The sequence below is a fragment of the Zeus faber genome (genome assembly GCF_960531495.2).
Source record: "Zeus faber genome assembly, chromosome: 10".
Lineage (NCBI taxonomy): Eukaryota > Metazoa > Chordata > Actinopteri > Zeiformes > Zeidae > Zeus > Zeus faber.
The window spans coordinates 3,925,113-3,943,072 of record NC_137199.1 but is presented as its reverse complement, the minus strand read 5'-3'; the positions used below and the strand labels follow the sequence as shown (position 1 = coordinate 3,943,072).

The window sequence follows — 17,960 nt, the reverse complement described above, 5'->3', positions numbered from 1 at the left end:
GGCCATTCACATCAGCTGGGAAGTTTTTTTAATGTGTCTGTCTTACAGCGAGGGAGACCCACGGGATCATGAGGGCGAGCTCCTGAACCGAGCGTTCCACAACTTCCACCGAGACAAGACTCGGACGTTTCTGTGTCTGCTTTATTTTATCATTTATTACCGCCACACTGCAGTGTGTGCACTGCAGATGTTGAACTGTCCCATGAAACCCGGTGCGCCGGAAAACCTCCAGCCAAACCTGCGTCTCTCTCCATCATCTCATCTCTCTCCATTATTAGTTTTATCTTTGTGAGTAATCCAACCATCGGTGGATGGCAGGGAAAAGAGTTTAAACAAGGGTGGACCTCCTTGTGCTGCAATGGAACAGATCCGAAGTCAAACACCCCATCCCGGCTGAGTTGAAGAAGCGATACCGCGGATGTAGGGCCAGGAGATGGAGATCTACCACCGATCCTCATGGGGAATGCTAACTCTTTCCCCAGCCAAAGCGAGGAGCTTGAAGCACTCCTGAAGAACCAGAAAACATACTGTGTGTATAGTCTCATGTATTTTACTGAGACCTGGTTAAACAACAACATCCCCCGCTCCCATGTGGTCCACTCGGCTTCTCTAAGATGGAGTAGACAGGAATGCGTGACTGAGTGGAAAGAACTGAGGTGGGGGACTTGTTTTCTTTGTAAACAATAGATGCTGTGACCTCGGTCACCTCACAAGGAAGGAGAAGGTCTGCTGTCAGGATGGAGAGATTGTTTACTGTGTGCAGGGGCTGCATTGGCATGTGACATCATCCATGAGGCTGTCAGGAGGACACAGACCCAACACATAAATGCGTTCATTGCAAGATCACCTCCCACCTGACCGGCTTTACACAGTTTGTTGACTGTCCTGCTAGGGAAAATAAGACAATTGATCTGTTGTATGCCATCGTTAAGGAGGCTTGAAGTTCTTCAGCTCAACCACCACTTGGCAGGTCAGACCACAATCTGGTGTTTCTCCAACCTTGCTACAAACCCTGTGTACTGAGGCTGCCCGCAACCATTCAGGATGTGGACACCAGAATTCACTGCCGGAGGCTCCGGACCGAGTTCGCTCCGTATGGGGATCGATTTGGATTAAACTTCAATCCGGGGATGTTTGTGACATACCGGTTCAAACAAGACGTAAACCGTTGCTTCTGCTGTTTTCATTTCAAAATTCAGAGAATTTTTCCGGAACAGTATCAATAGGCGATCCTAATAATTATAATAATGATAATAATAATAATAATAATAATAATAATAATAATAATAATAAATATAGCTGCAGCCAGCAATACACAAGGTCCAGTTTATTTGTTTTAGGTAAGTATTACAGTTTCTTGAGTTTTGTGAAATACAAACCCCAATTCCAATAAAGTTGGGACAAATAAAAACAAATAAAACGAAAACAGAATACAATGATTTGCAAATCCTTTTCAACTTGTATTCAATTGAATACACTACAAAGATGAGACATTTAATGTTCAAACCGATAAAATTTTTGCAAATATTCACTCGTTTTGAATTTGATGCCTGCAACACGTTCTAAAAAAGCTGGGACAGGGGGATGTTTACCACTGTGTTACATCACCTTTCCTTTTAACAACACTCAATAAGCATTTGGGATCTGAAGACACTAATTGTTGAAGCTCTGGAGATGGAATTCTTTCTTGATGAAAGACTTCAGTTGCTCAACAGTCTGGGGTCTCCGTTGTTGTATTTTGCGCTTCATAATGCGCCACACATTTTCAATGGGAGACAGGTCTGGAGTGCAGGCAGGCCAGTCTAGTACTTGTACTCTTTTACTACAAAGCTATGCTGTTGTAACGCATGCAGAATGTGGCTTGGCATTGTCTTGCTGACATAAGCAGGGACGTCCCTGAAAAAGTCGTTGCTTGGATGGCAGCATATGTTGCTCCAAAACCTGTATGTACCTTTCAGCATTAATGGTGCCTTCACAGATGTGCAAGTTACCCATACCATGGGCACCGACACACCCCCGTACATCACAGATGCTGGCTTTTGAACTTTGCGCTGATAACAATCTGGACGGTTCTTTTCCTCTTTGGCCCCGAGGACACCATGTCCATGATTTCCAAGAACAATTTGAAATGTGGACTCGTCAGACCGCAGCACACTTTTCCACTTTGCATCAGTCCATTTCAAATGAGCTCGGGCCCAGAGAAGCCGGCGGCGTTTCTGGGTGTTGTTGATACTGTATATGGCTTTCGCTTTGCATGGTGGAGTTTTAACTTGCACTTGTAGATGTAGTGGCAAACTATGTGAACTGACGATGGTTTTCAGAAGTTCTCCTGAGCCCACGTGGTAATATCCTTTACAGAATTTTGTCGGTTTTTAATGCAGTGCCGCCCGAGGGATCGAAGGTCAGGGGCATTCAATGTTGGTTTTCAGCCTTGCTGCTTATGAGCAGAGATTTCTCCAGATTCTCTGAATCTTTTGATGATATCCCTAAATTCCTTCCAATTGTACGTTGAGAAACGTTATTCCTAAACTGTTGCACTATTTGCTCACACAGTTGTTCACAAAGTGGTGAACCTCGCCCCATCCTTGCTTGTGAACAACTGAGCCTTTTGGGATGCTGCTTTTATACCCAGTCATGACACTCACCTGTTTCCAATTAACCTGTGGATGTTCCAAACAGGTGTTTTTTGAGCATTCCTCAACTTTCCCATTCTTTTGTTGCCCCTGTCCCAGTTTTTTTGGAACGTCTTGCAGGCATCAAATTCAAATGAGTGAATATTTGCAAAAAAACAAAAGTGTTTATCACTTTGAACATTAAATATATTCTCTTTGTAGTGTATCCAATTGGATATAGGTGGAAAATGATTTGCAAACATTTTATCCTGTTTTTATTTACATTTTACACAACGTCCCAACTTCATTAGAACTGGGGTTAGTACATCATAAGTTCCAAATATCAAACATCGTGGAGTTACGCTGTGAGTAACTGCCATAGTACATTTTTTTTTTAATATTGTGAGTGACCTTGAGGACTTGGTTTTTGAACAATGGCTTCTTTTGTCACGACCAGAACTGGGAGGGACCCAAACGCACGACACAGGGAGACGGGAGGCAGGCAAGGGATGTTTATTAACCGGGACGGTGGAGCTGGCCGGGGGGACCCGGTCGGGTGGGGATGGAGCAGGGCAGGGCAGGGATGATGATGACCAGGAGATGGGGTCCAGGATCCGGGTGGAGAGACGGGGAACCAGGCTGGATGGAGATGGACGGACAGACTGGGTCGACGAGCGGAGACAGGCAGGCAAACAGGGCTGGCTGGACTTGGAGAGACAGACTGGGTCGACGAGAGGAGACAAGCAGGTAAGGGGAAGACGAGACAACGAGACATAAACTAGGAATAGGAACTTGGAAGGGAGTCAATAGCGATACAACTCGGGGAAAGCTAGTTCAAGGTCTGGCAAGGAATGACTAGGAAGCTGGGGCTAAATACTGTGCAGGTAATTGATCCCAGGTGTGTACAATTGGGCTTGAGTAGGGAGCTGCAGATGGGGCAAGGGCGGCCTCTCGTGGCGCTGGGAGGCCGTGGGCCTAACATCTTTATTGTCTTTGATTTTCTTTCATTTCTTTCAAACAGCCGTTTATTTTTACATTTAAACCAAACTTTGTCATTGTGTCAACTAACCTTGTTGTATGTAATTGTGATCATATGCTCTGTGGTTATATGCCGGGACGTTTGGAGAGCACCAAGGCGACTCTTTCTGACCGTGTCAGACCAGACATCAAAATGAAAATCACTGCTTCTCTCTGTAATCGAGTGCGAGTTCAAGTTCTAGTTGTTGTTTGAGGAAGATCCGGTGCATCAGCTATAGGGGGCCTCATCTCCGCTGCGCGCTGCCAACCAGAGAGCGGACGAAGCACCGGCGCTCCTGTTGTAAGATTGGCTGTTTGTTTCTCTGCTATGTACGATTGGCTGTTCATATTGTGTCGCTGTAGGTAGCGGAAAACAGACTCTCATAATAAATAAATCTCATCAATTTATCATCACTATCATGAAAGATTTTAGTGTGAAAATGATCAAGATCGTTTTGTCGCCCAACCCTACCATGAAATATGAAAAATGTTGTGGTATTTCTGTGAATAAATACCATTTCACAGGCTCTATATTTCCGATGCCTTGCTGGATCTTGAACACATCACTCAGTTACACATTTCAGTAGATTTGAATGGTCACAGGTTTTTGTGGACTCCTTTTTTTCGTATTTTCATTAATCTGGCAAAGTAACGGGGACCGCAGAGAGAATATGAATCTAAAAGATCTACAGACATCTACCAGGTAAGAAGGAACATAAAACATTCTGAATCGGAATCTGCACATTAATAGTAAATTGTATGATGACGCCATAAAGCGTCTTACGGTAAATCTCATCTTATTAATTTTCTTTTAGAATAGTGGCATGGGACCAGCTGAATATTTGGGGTCAAAGTTGTTCAGTTTTTCACTAATTTGTGCTCCGTATGTGGATCGATTTGGATGAAACTTAAACCATGAGATGCTTGTGACATACCGGTTTTAACGACACCTTAACCGTGTTCGCTTCCGTCATTATTGTGTTCCGGATAGTTTTAGCCGCATTAGACATATGTCCAATCCGGCTGTCCAATACACTGAAATATTATTTCAGCGTAAAATGCATTGGAAGTGTCTGTGATTCCGGTCAAATTTGGTTGGTTTTTCACGCATTTCTGCTCTGTATGTGGATTGATTTGGATGAAACTTCAACCACGAGGTGTTGGTGACATACTGGTTCAAACAAGACTCAAACTGTGTTTGTAGCTTCTGCTGATGTTGTCTTCCAGATTGTTTTAGATTTCCAATATCAGAGAATTTTCCCGGAACAATAAAAATAGCCTCATAAATGTCAACCATCCTGAAGATAAGATGTATGCAGACGTCTACAGTAATGTAATGATGTGTCTCTCTGGCCTGTTTTTTCTATGGAAAGCAAACTGGTTCTTAGAAGGTGCGCAAGTTGAACCAACTACGAACCTGCGCTAGCACCAGCCCAAAACCAGCACTCAGTTCGCGTTGGTGGGAAAGGGGTATTAGGGACTGTTTTGAGTGCACGATTGGATTTACTGCTGGAGTCACAGGAGAACAGCATGGACACTGACTTTGGCAGAATGGTTGACTGTACCACTGACTACACTAACCTCTGTATGGACCCTGTTAAAGCAGCAAGGACTGTACACTGTTGCCCAAAAACAAACCCTGGATCACCAGTGACATCGAGGCACTCCTCAACCAGAAAAAGTAGGCCTTGAGAGATGGCGACAGGGAGAGGCTCAAGTAGGTGCAACAGGAGCTGAAGAGTGGATTAAAGCAGGTAAGGGGGGATTGTTTATGGAAAGTAGAGAGTAAACTGCAGCAACAGAGAGGTGTGGAGGGGAATGAGGACCATCATAGTGACAAAAAAAAAAGAAATAGCCAGGCAATATTAGATGATGTGGACAGGGCCAATGAGCTCTTCCAGTTCTTGGTTTGATACTGCGGTCAATGTCTGCCCTGCCCCCGCCTGTTCAGCCCCACCTTTTCATTCTCTCATCGCTTTAGCAGCAGCTTCCCGTCCTTGCAGCAGCCTCCACTGCTTGAGCCTCTCCCTGTCTCCTCCTCCATCTCCTCCACACATGTACACTCCCATCATTGCAGCTACATCTCCCTGCCACAGCTGAGCCCCCTCCCCTGTCCTTCAAAGCAAATGAGGGGAGGACAGAGCTTGGGAGACTGCGCCCTGGGAAGACAGCCTGCCCAGATGCTGTGTGTCCAAGCATGCTTATAGACTGCGCTGCCCAAGTGAGTGAGCCTCTCCAGAGGATCTTCAACCTGAGTCTACAGATGGGGAGGGTCCCGGCTCTGTAGAAAACATCATGTCTTGTACCGGTACCCAAAGCAGGTTGCCCGGCTGAGCTAAATCACTACAGACCGGTGACCCTCACATTGCACATCACGAAGATCCTCATCTGCAAATTGTCGGGGAATTTTACGCCCCGTGTATTGTGAGGTGAACCTGGTTCCGCAATTTTGGTTCAGAGATTTTAAAGGATTTTATTTCTGCAGAAGTAAAATGAGCACAATACAGTACACACTCCAAAGGGTGAAACAGGATTGACTGACAAATTATTCAGAGAGCAGTTTCTTAAGTCAGAAAATAGCTGAGGGGGAAAAAATACACATCAGGGACATAAACAGCTGCAGATAACGCCACAGACAAAGACAACACGAGATGGTACGACGTGCACAGAATGTGCAGACTGGGGACAGAGCCTTCCAGGGGAGAAAATAAAATAAAAGTAGGAAAACAGAAAAGAAAAACAGAATACAATATCTAAAAATATAGGATACTAATTATAAAAATAGAATTTTGTATCATAGACCAAACCTCGTAAACGCACTGCTTGGCATTCTCTTTCGCTTTCGACAAGTATCGGTGGCTATTATGGCAGTTCCACCAGGTAAAAGTTACACCAGCTGACTCAAACTTCCTTCAATTCCTGTAGTGGCACGAAGGTGACGTCAAAGAAACCCTGGATGGGATGACAAGATTCCATAGGTGTAACACCATTCATGGCAGAAGTGGTTTAGCGGACTACAACGGATGGAAAACTTCAGCATCAATAGATGTATCAAACCAAAGGATTTTGGAGAAGTAAAAACAGCGCAACATCACCACTTTGGTGACGCAACAAGATGGGCTACGGTATAATAACCTACCTGCAATTAACAAGCCTGGAAGATCAAGTACATCTGTCCTTCATCTCGGGAAAGGCAAGACTAGCACCCTTAAAACAAGGATTATAGAGAGGAAAGAGGATATAACTGTCCAAATAGAAGCTCAAGCATTAGGCTTGATTGAAAAAAATGAAATTAAATATTCAAAAAATCGATGCAAGTTTGCAAACTCACACTGGGTGACCTAAGAGATGTAGAGACTGCAGTTGTGTGCTACTGCCAAGTGCAAGGTTTCCCAGAAGAACTTGCAAATCCCAGAATTTAAACATCGAGAGACAAATCTCTATTAAAACTTGACCCAAGCCTGGACCAGGAAGTACTTAGAGTGGGCAGTAGAGCAAAGTGCCGGAGGAAGCAAAGCATCCTGTGATTCTTCCCAAGAACCATTATGTGTCATTCTACGTCTGCTTTACGTCAAAGGTTTTGGATTCCTTGTACCAATTCATTGTCAAGGAAAATCATCTGATTGTGTGACATGCCGAAATCTCCGCGCAAAGGTAGGAGAACAGAGGATGGCATACTTACCAAAAGTCAGAGTCTCTCCATGAATCACATGCTGCCATTTACTCAAGTAGGAGTGAATTACTTTGGCCCCATTGAATTAAAGTGCTGAAGAAGTCTTTGTAGTTGAGCAATACATCTTGAAGTGGCTCATTCTCTAGATACTGATTCATCATACATCAATGCACGAGACACTTTATCTGCAGGAGAGGCCAAGTGAGTGAACTTTGGTCAGACAATGGGACAGATTTCATTGCAACAGAGAAAGAGGTGAAGGAAGCCTTTAAACATGGAATCAAGATGAAATAAAAAAGGCTTTACAACAGAGAGGAGTGAAGTGGACGTTCAATCCTCCTGCTGCTGCACACCATGTTGGAGTGTGGGAAAGACTTATGTGTTTGCTAAAGAGGGTCTTGCTGGCAGTGACAAAACAAAAAACATAGGACAATGAAAGTCTTAATACAGTCATGTGCGAAGTCGAATCAATTCTCAACAGTCGCCCAGTGACGACCGAGCCAAATGGCCTAGAAGCACTAATACACCTTCTGTTACTCAAAGTGCAGCCTATCCTTCCACTTGGGATCTTTAAGCAAGATGATGTATATAATGATAATGCATATATATATAAATATATATATATATATAATGATGCATGTATATAATGAGACGCAGATGGAGGTACAGTATATATCTGGATCTATTTTGGACAAGATGGGTGAAGAAGTACCCCCCCTTCATACAAGAAAGACACAAATGGAACAAAATCAGAAGAGCCTGGGGACATTGTATAAGCAGCAGATACAAGCGCCCCACGAGGCTCATGGATAACTGCTTGAATCCTTTAAAGTAGGCGCGACACAAAATCACTAGTCAGGAGGGTGATGCCTCAGACCTGAACTAATGCTCTTGAACAGCTAATCAGCAAGATCTCGCACATACACACACGACTCGTTTCTGAATTTGTGTTGGCTCCGATTTTCTAGTTTTGGGATCGTTATGCCCACAACAATAGGGTACGGTGTGTTGGAGCCAAATTATATATTAGTAAATTGCAGCCCCTAGTGAGGGGTTAGGGTACTGTTTAACTGACTGAGCTGCAAGGCAAGCCGGTAAATTAAGACAGGTGTGCAGGGAGCAGGAAGGATGCCAACGGCAAACAGTTTTTCTACCGCTTAATTTTTTGTTCAGTATTAATATAAAACACAGTTTATCATTATTTTTTTTTTGTTGTTGTGATTTTGAGCATGATTATTGCACCAGCCACCGCAAGCAAACAAACACGCACACCCAAGAAACAACAATAACTCATACCTCGGACAGGAAGAACCTTCATTCACCTCAACTACTCAAAGTAAGACTCAATAAAAGCCAAAAAGACTGTGCAACAAAGTAAAGAGGTGACCAAGGGCGTCTGTATGGCCTAACCAAAACAGACTTCAAAATGCCACAACAGGACCTTTTTAGCTTGATTGACTGAATAGACAGTTACTGTACGCTGTGGAGATCTCGGAGTTCACCTTTTTATTACATATTTAAAAAAAAAAAGGTACATAGTAGTAAGTATCCAGCAGTTTCACCCTATTGTGAATGGTGAATTCAAAGTTCAGACAGGCAAAACGGAAGATTGATTATTATTTATTGAAACTGCTTGCATACAAAATATCACACTATGATCTCAATACAGCCCCACAAATCTTTACCGCAATTATGTACCAAAAAGAAATTAAAAAATCCAAACGTGCTAATTGAATCCTTCAAACAAGGTTTTTGAGATCCGTTCGACTAACCCTACTCTCCTCTCCTTGAATATTTCCATCTATATTTTAAATAACAGTTGTCTATCGGGTTTCTGGTACGGTTGTTGGTTTTGAATTACTTGTTGATTTGATTGATTACCGGGAAGAAGAAAAAAAAAAAGGACAAGGTTGGGTATCAAGGTTGGAATCCCCACGTCTTGGATAATTTGGCGTCGAGTGGAAATGAAAAGATTCTAATTCGACATGGGTAACCCCCCAATGAATGCTGGGTTTGTCGACGGTATGAGCAGTAAGTACAATTTAGTCCGTGTGAATAGAGGAAGGAGAAATTAAATTTGTTCAAAAGATAGGAAAGAAGTTTTACAAGGAGGAACTTTCCCACAGTTGAAGGTCGCACAGAATCTAAATGTACCACCTTGGATGAAAATGTTTACGTAAAACCTCAGTAACACTTGTTTGATGTTCACTATAGACCTTTTCAATCGATTGTTTTCCCCACACTAGAGGCTATAAGCATTGCCCTAATGAATTTGGGATTTATTAAATTACTTTCCTGCTTAAAAACGTCACACAAGTTAAGTCCTGTGCGGCAGATGTAACTTATTTTAAAGTACAGCCGTGAATAGTCAGGATGTTGCCTTTGTCGATCACCTTCCAACTGGATTTGGCAGAATACCACCTTATAACGATGTGAAAGCCCCGGTAGTTGAATTTAAGCGTTCAAGTTCTGTTTCAGTGCTTAAAAATTATTCTTCGTAAGCCCAGTGAACATCTTTGCTCCAAGACCTAGAACTCAAACTACAATACATCAACAAAAAAAAAGCACAAGTATCAGTCTGAAAGGATGTTATGTCTTTTTTTATCTGGTTAAGATGAAAGATTTGTTCGAGGAGATACAATTGTTCTGGCCAGTGCGCTGCTGGTTTAAGCTGGGAATTGTACAGCATTTAAATCACAGTTTGGTAAACGAAACAGAAGTGAATATAAACAAGAATCTAGTAGTTACCTACCCTCACAGTGCACTAAAAAAGAAAAAATTAATATGCACTTGCAAACAACTCAGCTTTTTAACCTCAAAACTCAAGTCAGTTTGGAGGGGTTTTTTTGTTTGTTTTTTTAATGAGAGTTTACGATTTAGGTCATACAATCTGATTACATTCTTACATTTTTCTTTCAGTTAAAGACTCAATATTTGTAAACCTGAACAATTCACCCATCCGTAGCGAGAAGTCAAAGAGCAGATGCTTATCTGTAGGAAATGATTTGCCCTAAAATCTAAGTAATTGTTTCATTGTAGCACTAACGGGTGTGAACCAGAAAATGTCTGCTGGCCAGTAAAAACATCCACTGGTTTCTACAAGGGATGGACAAATTAGGGGAAACACCACAATACATTTTGAGTTGTCAAATTGCAATTACAAGGGACACTTTTCAGGTTAGCTTCATAAAGTCCAATTAGTCTCGTAAGTTCGCAAAAATAAGCTTTCTGACAATCAGCAATTTTGAGAAACGTTTTCAAAGCAACATTAGGGAGCGGATTTCCAAAGCAATAGTCGCCACAAAAATTGCCTCGGTTACATGGGGGGGGGGGGGGGGGGGGGGGGCATCCCTCAAATTTCCCTCAACAGGATGGTTGGAGACCTCAAAAACCATCACAAAATGGATCCAACCCTTGTCACCTTTCAACATTTTTCCTCCACCTGGGTGGGACTACATTTGAGGAAAACTAGAGGAGGCCTTCAGTTGAGACTTGACGGCTTGGAGTACAACGCGGTGGCGCTTCTATGGTATAGGTGCCTATCTCATCGGAGTCAGTTGGTCCCATGACCGCTCTATATGGTCTTATAAAGGGCTACGCGCTTCACGTTCACCTCCACTCGATGCTATATCGGCAGAAGTTCCAACAGTATCAATACCTAGATGAGGTCAAGTGTCTTTCACCGAACACCAGATTGAACCAACATCAACCCACTGTGGCAAATTCTGTCGTACAGCATATTTCCACCTCCTTCATACCTCCACTGGAAGCTTTCCTTCTTAACTGACAATAGTCCAATATCACACTTCCCGCAGTTATCGTCTGATACAGCATTTGAAGGAGGACTGAAGTTCTTCTGAAGGCCAGTGAACCTTTATCCTTATCAAGGCCAGAACATTAGTTTATTAGTAGTTTGTTAGAGGTTTGTTATTTTGTCCATCCCCTGTATCCATGTCATCACCAGGGTTGCCAACCATAACAACAAACACAAAGTTGATCATATTTGTAAAAAAAAGAAAAATTACAGATTTACACACACACATGTAAACCTAAGTGACATAGCAATGGGAAAGTAAGAAAGTTCATGCAAATCTCATCTGACTTAATGTATATATACCCGCACCCCCAAACATTCAAAACATAAAAGACCGATTAAAAAACCCATTTGCTATTACTGTGCGAGTTAACGGTGACGTGTCCATGGTCGAAGACAGCAAAAGTCACTGCGGCAGTTTGGTGGACGAGGGAAAGCATGAGTTCATTGATGAAAACGCTTTTTAATGATGAGAAATGCGGCATGTGACAAAACTCCAAAACGGTCATGTCTGTTTCTGTTTGTTGGCAACCCTGTTCAGCACAGCTCTTTTCACAATATCCCATTTTAAAACATCTCAAGCGGGTTGTCTCGTAACGCCATTTTTGTTCCAAAAAAAAATTGGAAGTTGTCAAAGTTGGGGAAAAAAAAAAAAAAAAAGAATCAAGAACAAGCTTTTAAAAGCAACAGCAATGAACGTATGCAGATTCTTTCATGTAATGGAATTTCCTTTCAGAGCTTCAAGTTCAACTCTGGTATAATAGTTCCCAGTGGAGGATACTACATTTCACACATACGTTTATTATCAAGAGCTCTAGCAGTTTACCGATATTAAAACACAAAAAGAAAAATGTCAGGATAAGTGCACATTTGAACAATAGTACAAATTTTTTTTTCCTCCTTAAACAAATAATGACATCATTATATACAGTATGCAAACAACCCCACCCCACTCTTTTTCATCATATACAATCCAATGTGACGCCCCACCCCCGTCATGTTCTGTTGACTGTATTCCTAGTTTTCACTTGTGCCATTTTGTTGGTTCCAGATACGTCGCAGTGAATGCGTACTGGGGGAAACAAACAAAAACGAAACAATGGCTCCGATGGAGAACTGTGACAGAAGTGGAAGTGATAGTTTCAACAGATCGGCAGCGAAGTATTGATAATGTTTTGAGGTTTTTTTTCCACATATCTTGCATGTATTCTTTTAATAACAATTTCTCGGAAGGTTGTCCCAACGCAAGTGGCCAGCGTTCACCTTTGTTACACGATGGTTTTTGTCTGTGAGCTTGTGCCATTGAACCACCCCCAGCCTAGGCCTGTCCTTCTGCACTGTATCAAGAAGTGAACCCCACGTACCATCTAGTAGCAAGTCGATGTTCCCCGTTGACGGAAGAAGAAAATGTGACAACACTGGAAACTCAACTATACCCTAAGAACAAAAAAAAATATTAAACCTATTACGCATGATTGATTTATTCCCTCGCCCCCCCCCCGAACCCTCATCTCCGACAGTGGACACGGCTCAACTGAAAGCGACCGTTTGAAAAAGCTTTCGTTCTTCACGTTTTGCACTTCTTCCTACATTCAACCAAACGTAGGAGCAGGGTGTCCTGGGTGTCCTGGGTGTCCTGCTCGGCCTTTGGATTGGGACGAAAAAGTAAAGGCTGGATTTTTAAGAGGGATTAAGAGATGATGTCGGTTGCACCTTGCAGAGATTGGTACCCGGTGGGGACAGTAGGTTGGGATGAATACACCGTATAAAATAAAAAGCAACTAAATCAACATGACATATTATTTGAACCAGGTCAGGCGGCTACAGGCTTTGGTGAAGACTGCGCAGCGACAGTATAAATGTGTGGTTGTAAGGCATCGGGCGCATAATGATGGCAGCTTCCTGGGACGGCGACACCCATACCTTGATGTGATACGAAAAAAGAAGAGGACGTTCCGTTTCCTTCATTTTCCCCTATGGAAATCGAAAATACAGGTACGTACGGGTAAATACGGGCCAGCTCTGGCCGAGTGTTTTTAATAGTTCGATAAGTCTGTGTTGAGACTCCTGGCATACAGAAGATGGAAGTGCTGACATCTTGTTAGAATGGAAGGTAGATTCTAACTTTTAGTTTTAATATAAAATGAGGATCTGGCAAAAAGTCTGACAGATTCTTCCAAGACAGAGGTTTACTAAGACACAATAAAATTCATCATTTCTGACCTGACAAGGGTTTGGGGAGGGGCGATCTGGTTGATCAACCCCAACATTTTCTTTAAATTAAAAATGTTTTTTAATAAAAATGGTTTGACAGATGAAGACAATGGGAGAGGCTTAGACTTGACAGAAAGAACAAAAAAAGAAAAAGAGAAGAAAAGGTAATTGATGCAACTAATTTCTTTTGTACATGACCGCCCGAAAAATTTACACAAACACAAAAATGCTGGTACATGTCCACTATATTTCAACCTTAATCATGGATGCCAAGAACTGAAAATGGACAGATAAAACCCCCCATTGACCCAGTCGGTTAAAGGTGGTATTTTGTATTCCTCCATTGAACCGTTTTGGCAAACTACCTCTAGCCCTTCAACGACATTGTTGCTGCATTTTGACTTTTTACAAGCGCTTAAATTCACATGGACCACTGCCTCTGGGAAACTGGAGGTGATTTAAAAATCACTGACTTGTAGTCATGTCTGTAAACCAATGACGTAATCGTCCAGCTTGTCATCGTGTGCCAACAGGAAATGGAAAATGTGAAGATGGCTACGTTTATGTATTTGAATTTCTTTTATTGTTGGTGGTGGGGTTTGGGGCCAACCTCCTTTTCTAGCCTACTTCTCTAAGAGCTTCTAGATGAGAACGTGCCGCTGCTTGACACCAATCGAGACCAAGAGCGGACTGATTAGAGATTCTAGATCCCCGTCTCGGGCCCACAAACTCTAAGGTACATGGTCTTGTGAACTGAGAGGTCGAGGGGAGTGAGTGCGTGTATGAGCGAGAGAGGGAGGGGGAGAGAAAAAACAAAAACGAAAAAAAGCAAGAGAGAGAGAGAGAGAGAGAGAGAGAGAGAGAGAGAGAGAACCAGGCCCTACAGCGGAACAAGTAGTCGTGTGTGTGTGTGTGTGTGTGTGTGTGTGTGTGTGTGTGTGTGTGTGTGTGTGTGTGTAGTGTGTGCACACATGGGTCGCTCTCCGGCGTCGCGTCTACGACACTCCATTCACCAGCGGGGGAGTGTCCTGTTTGTCCTTCTTCAGCACTCTGTCCCTGAGGGGCCGGTGGTGGTGGCGTGGGGGGCCCTGGGGGGAGGGAGGCCCCGCGCCTCGCCCTCGGTTTGCTGGGGAGTGCTGCACGCTGCGCTCATTGTTGCTGTCCACACGGATCTACAGAATGGAGGAGAGAGGGTGTGGGCGGGGCGGGGCAGGGGGGTGCATGACAAAGTTAAAGCTGCAGGTGGTCAAATCTTTTGTGGCAGTAAAAGCAGTCGGCAAAAATGGAGCGCAAGAGGACGCCAAAAGGACGCCATTTCATCCCAAACGGAGAGATCCGTGCAGACTGCCAGTTTGGAGAACTTTGAAGTCTCAGCAGCCATCGAGGCAACAGTGGACTGTCCAATTTATATTTCAACGGGAAATGATCAAAACCCTACCTAACAGGACAGAGAATCTTTGGATTTACTGACGCCAAGTAAACAAGTACAGTGACTAGAGTGAGAGCCCTAGTGCTGCTCCGGCAGCCGCTTTAAAGTACACAGCAAAGAAAGGGACAGCTTAGTCATCAGTGCGTAAGGACCTGTTGCCATTGTTAAGACAGTTTGTATGAGGGTTGTTGTAACCGAAAGCCAAAAGCCCCTCAAGGAGCAGTTACCATGGCGAGCTTCAAAAGCCGTTGATTTGCCTGAATATGAATGGCGGAGGAGTGTTCACGAGTGTGACCTACAGCTCCCAAATTGAATATACAGACACACTTGCTATAATAAGGGGTTTTCTGACCAAACAGTTCTGGGGCCTCCCCGAGGGGAATGAGGAACTGGGGAGGCCCCCCCGAGAACTAAATACCTACCTTTTTATGGTTTCATTCGCACCGCCAGTAGGAATACTGAAGCGACTTTAGCCAATGGGGTTTCAGCTTATCGGTCCCCCAAAATCTGTTTCTGAACAAATTTGAGGCGAGAAGCAAGCAAACCAGTTTCTGAATCTTCCCTCATATTACACCTACAAGGCCTCATTTAAAAGCTTGCTTCAACTTTCGTGTTTTTTTTTTTTATTACTGCCGAGTGTACGTGGGCTGGTCCCCGCCCAGAGCGATGTGACTCTACCGGGGCAGACTGTCCTCAGTGTCTGAGGACAGTCTGAAGGTGATTTTGTTTGCTACAGTTGTAAACGGAGGCTTCATGCATTACATTTATTATCCACACCACTGACTGAACTAAACAAATCCAAACTTAATATTTGTGTCCTCATAGAACCTTATTGGCATGTATTTTGTTCCTCTCCGCTCTTCCTGTGCGCATTTGCGACATGATTTAATGCAGCTTTGTCATTGGTAGTTTCGTCAACCTACGTCGTCTCTAAGGAGAAGATCGCACAGATGTATGAATCATGATAGTGAATGTGACAAGTGGGAAAGAACACACCATTTGTCCCCGTTTTCACCATCATTGCCATATTGCTTACTAATTGAACCATGGTTGTCAATTGTTCTTTTAGCCATGTTTCTATCACTGAGCTGTAATTTTCAGACACATACTATCTCAGGTTTGTTTGTGTTTTGCATTATATTTGGTTACAATCCACATACCATCAACATTTCTGGTTTAAGTAAAATACAAACATATTGTAAGGTTTAGTTATTATTTTATTATTTTTTGGTTCAGTTCTGCATTCCATAAGGTACCCACCATGTGTTCCAGAGACAAAAGGAGGAGGCACCCAACCACTTCCTGTATTTATACACAGGAGCATAAGTGATGTCACTGGGTTAGACCAAGTGTGGTGTCTGTTATATGGTAATGTGAAATTGTTTCTGCTTGAAGGTTAGTCAGAATGAACAACTTTATCACTTACCTATTGTCAGGAGAGGCAGTGGACCTTTACCTGTAGGAATGGTACAGTCTAGCTAGACTCCTGCTGATGGAAGGGTCTATTTAAGCAGTTGCTTTTTGCTGTCTGAGAGAGGGGTTTGACGTCAGTGTGTAGCTGTGTGCATGTGATATTAAGTTAATTTAAGTGGCGTTACAATGAGTTGACTTTGTTCAGTGAGGCCGTGTTAACGTTTATTTTTGTTTTTACATATTTCTGGTTACATATGTAGCATGGTGCCACTTTTTTGTATAAAAAAACAAAACAAAACAAACAAAAAAAGACTATGTTATACCTGGACAAATGTTCTCGCATCTGCCTCCTACCACCTTCCGAGCCACTCTAGTCAGGCTTCCTCACAGTTGGTGGCAGAATCCAGGCTAGAAGGAGGCAGTGAAGAAAATGTCAAGCCGACAGAAGCAACATCAAGCAACTGAGGGGTGAATTCACAAAGAATGGATTGCAGCCGCTAATAGCAACATGAATTGCACATCAATTGCGCCTGCTATCTGCGTTGTCTTAGCATCTGATTCACAAAAGATATCGCGCCAATGACATGACAGTGCAAACACACCCATAATGTTTTGCAGGTGAGTGCAATTTGCGCTTGTTTTGCGTCTTATCGCAAGTATCCATCATGTGGCAAGGTAAATAATTTGCGCATCAGTGCGTCAAGGGGGGCTTGTTTACTTAACTTTTTATTTATTTGGTTATTATACTTTATAAATCCCTCTGGGGGAAATTAATCCTCTGCATTTGACCCATCCTATATAGAGAAGCTATTTGTGTGGCAGCACAACAGTGCATTTCACTGTTTGCGGGTGCTTTGTGAATCAGACGCTTGCGTTTTTTGTTAATTACGTCGGTTTAGCAGCTGAAAAAGCTGAGCAATCCTTTTATGAATTTGCCCCTGAGTGTAGAGGAGAAGTGGAGGCGAATCCAGCACCAGTTTACCCAGCTCCAACATGAGGTACAACAGGACCGCTAGGATCGTCAGCCACTGATAGAAGGTTCAGGAGCCACATGCAGCCCGTTCATAGAGCGTACAGCCGAGTCACCTCACATCCCAGCAACGCCAGCAAGAGAGGCCTCAGGCTGATCAATCTCAGTCACCTAATGGAAGACAGCATTCCAGTCTAGTGAGGATTCCTTGTTGGAAAACCCCAAAAATGCAGCCCTTGCGACACTGAACATTATTTTAAATCACCTTTGAGATAATTGCTCATGCCTGTCAGTTGCCTCAGGATGAATGGGCTCTTCACATAGCTCCATTGCTAACCGGTAAAGCCCGCCCTGCATAACTATGGACATTGATGACACCGTCTGCTGTTTTGCAAAAGTCTGAAATCAGGGCAGGGACCAACTGAGGTTCCGTTCCAGTGTGGCAGGAGAAGAGGAGACACCTCAAGAGCTGCAGGTCTACCTCAAGGACTTGTATGACAAGTGGATGGCTCCCAAAGCAAAGACAAAGGAGCAAATTGGAGACACCATCATCATGGAGCAGTTTCTCAAAGTGCTGAATCCTGAGCTTTGCACCTGAACTAAAGAGCGGAACCCAATTACCTCCAAAGAGGCTGCAGAATTGGCAGAAGCTTTCCTGGCTGCCCACCATCCATCAAAACAGTACCTCCCAGCCAAGTCCTGCCCATCCACACCATTGGGTAAGCCTCTTGGTTGGAATGAGTTGAGAGCCAGAACCATGAGTTAGTTTCTTCCCCTCAAATTCTACTTGCTTTTAGTAGGGATATTAGAACAACCGC

At 43.3% G+C, this 17,960-nt stretch overlaps 1 protein-coding gene across 1 annotated transcript in view; it reads right to left on the bottom strand.

Annotated features, from left to right (window-relative positions):
- Positions 1-8,912: 8,912 nt before the first annotated feature.
- The window catches only part of fmr1 (fragile X messenger ribonucleoprotein 1), a 30,494-nt gene continuing 21,446 nt past the window's right edge, over positions 8,913-17,960 (bottom strand). The window contains exon 15 of the mRNA XM_080008529.1: positions 8,913-14,502. Coding sequence (XP_079864655.1) covers positions 14,326-14,502 — 177 coding nt within the window. The 3' untranslated portion in view covers positions 8,913-14,325. The remainder of the gene's footprint in view (positions 14,503-17,960) is intronic.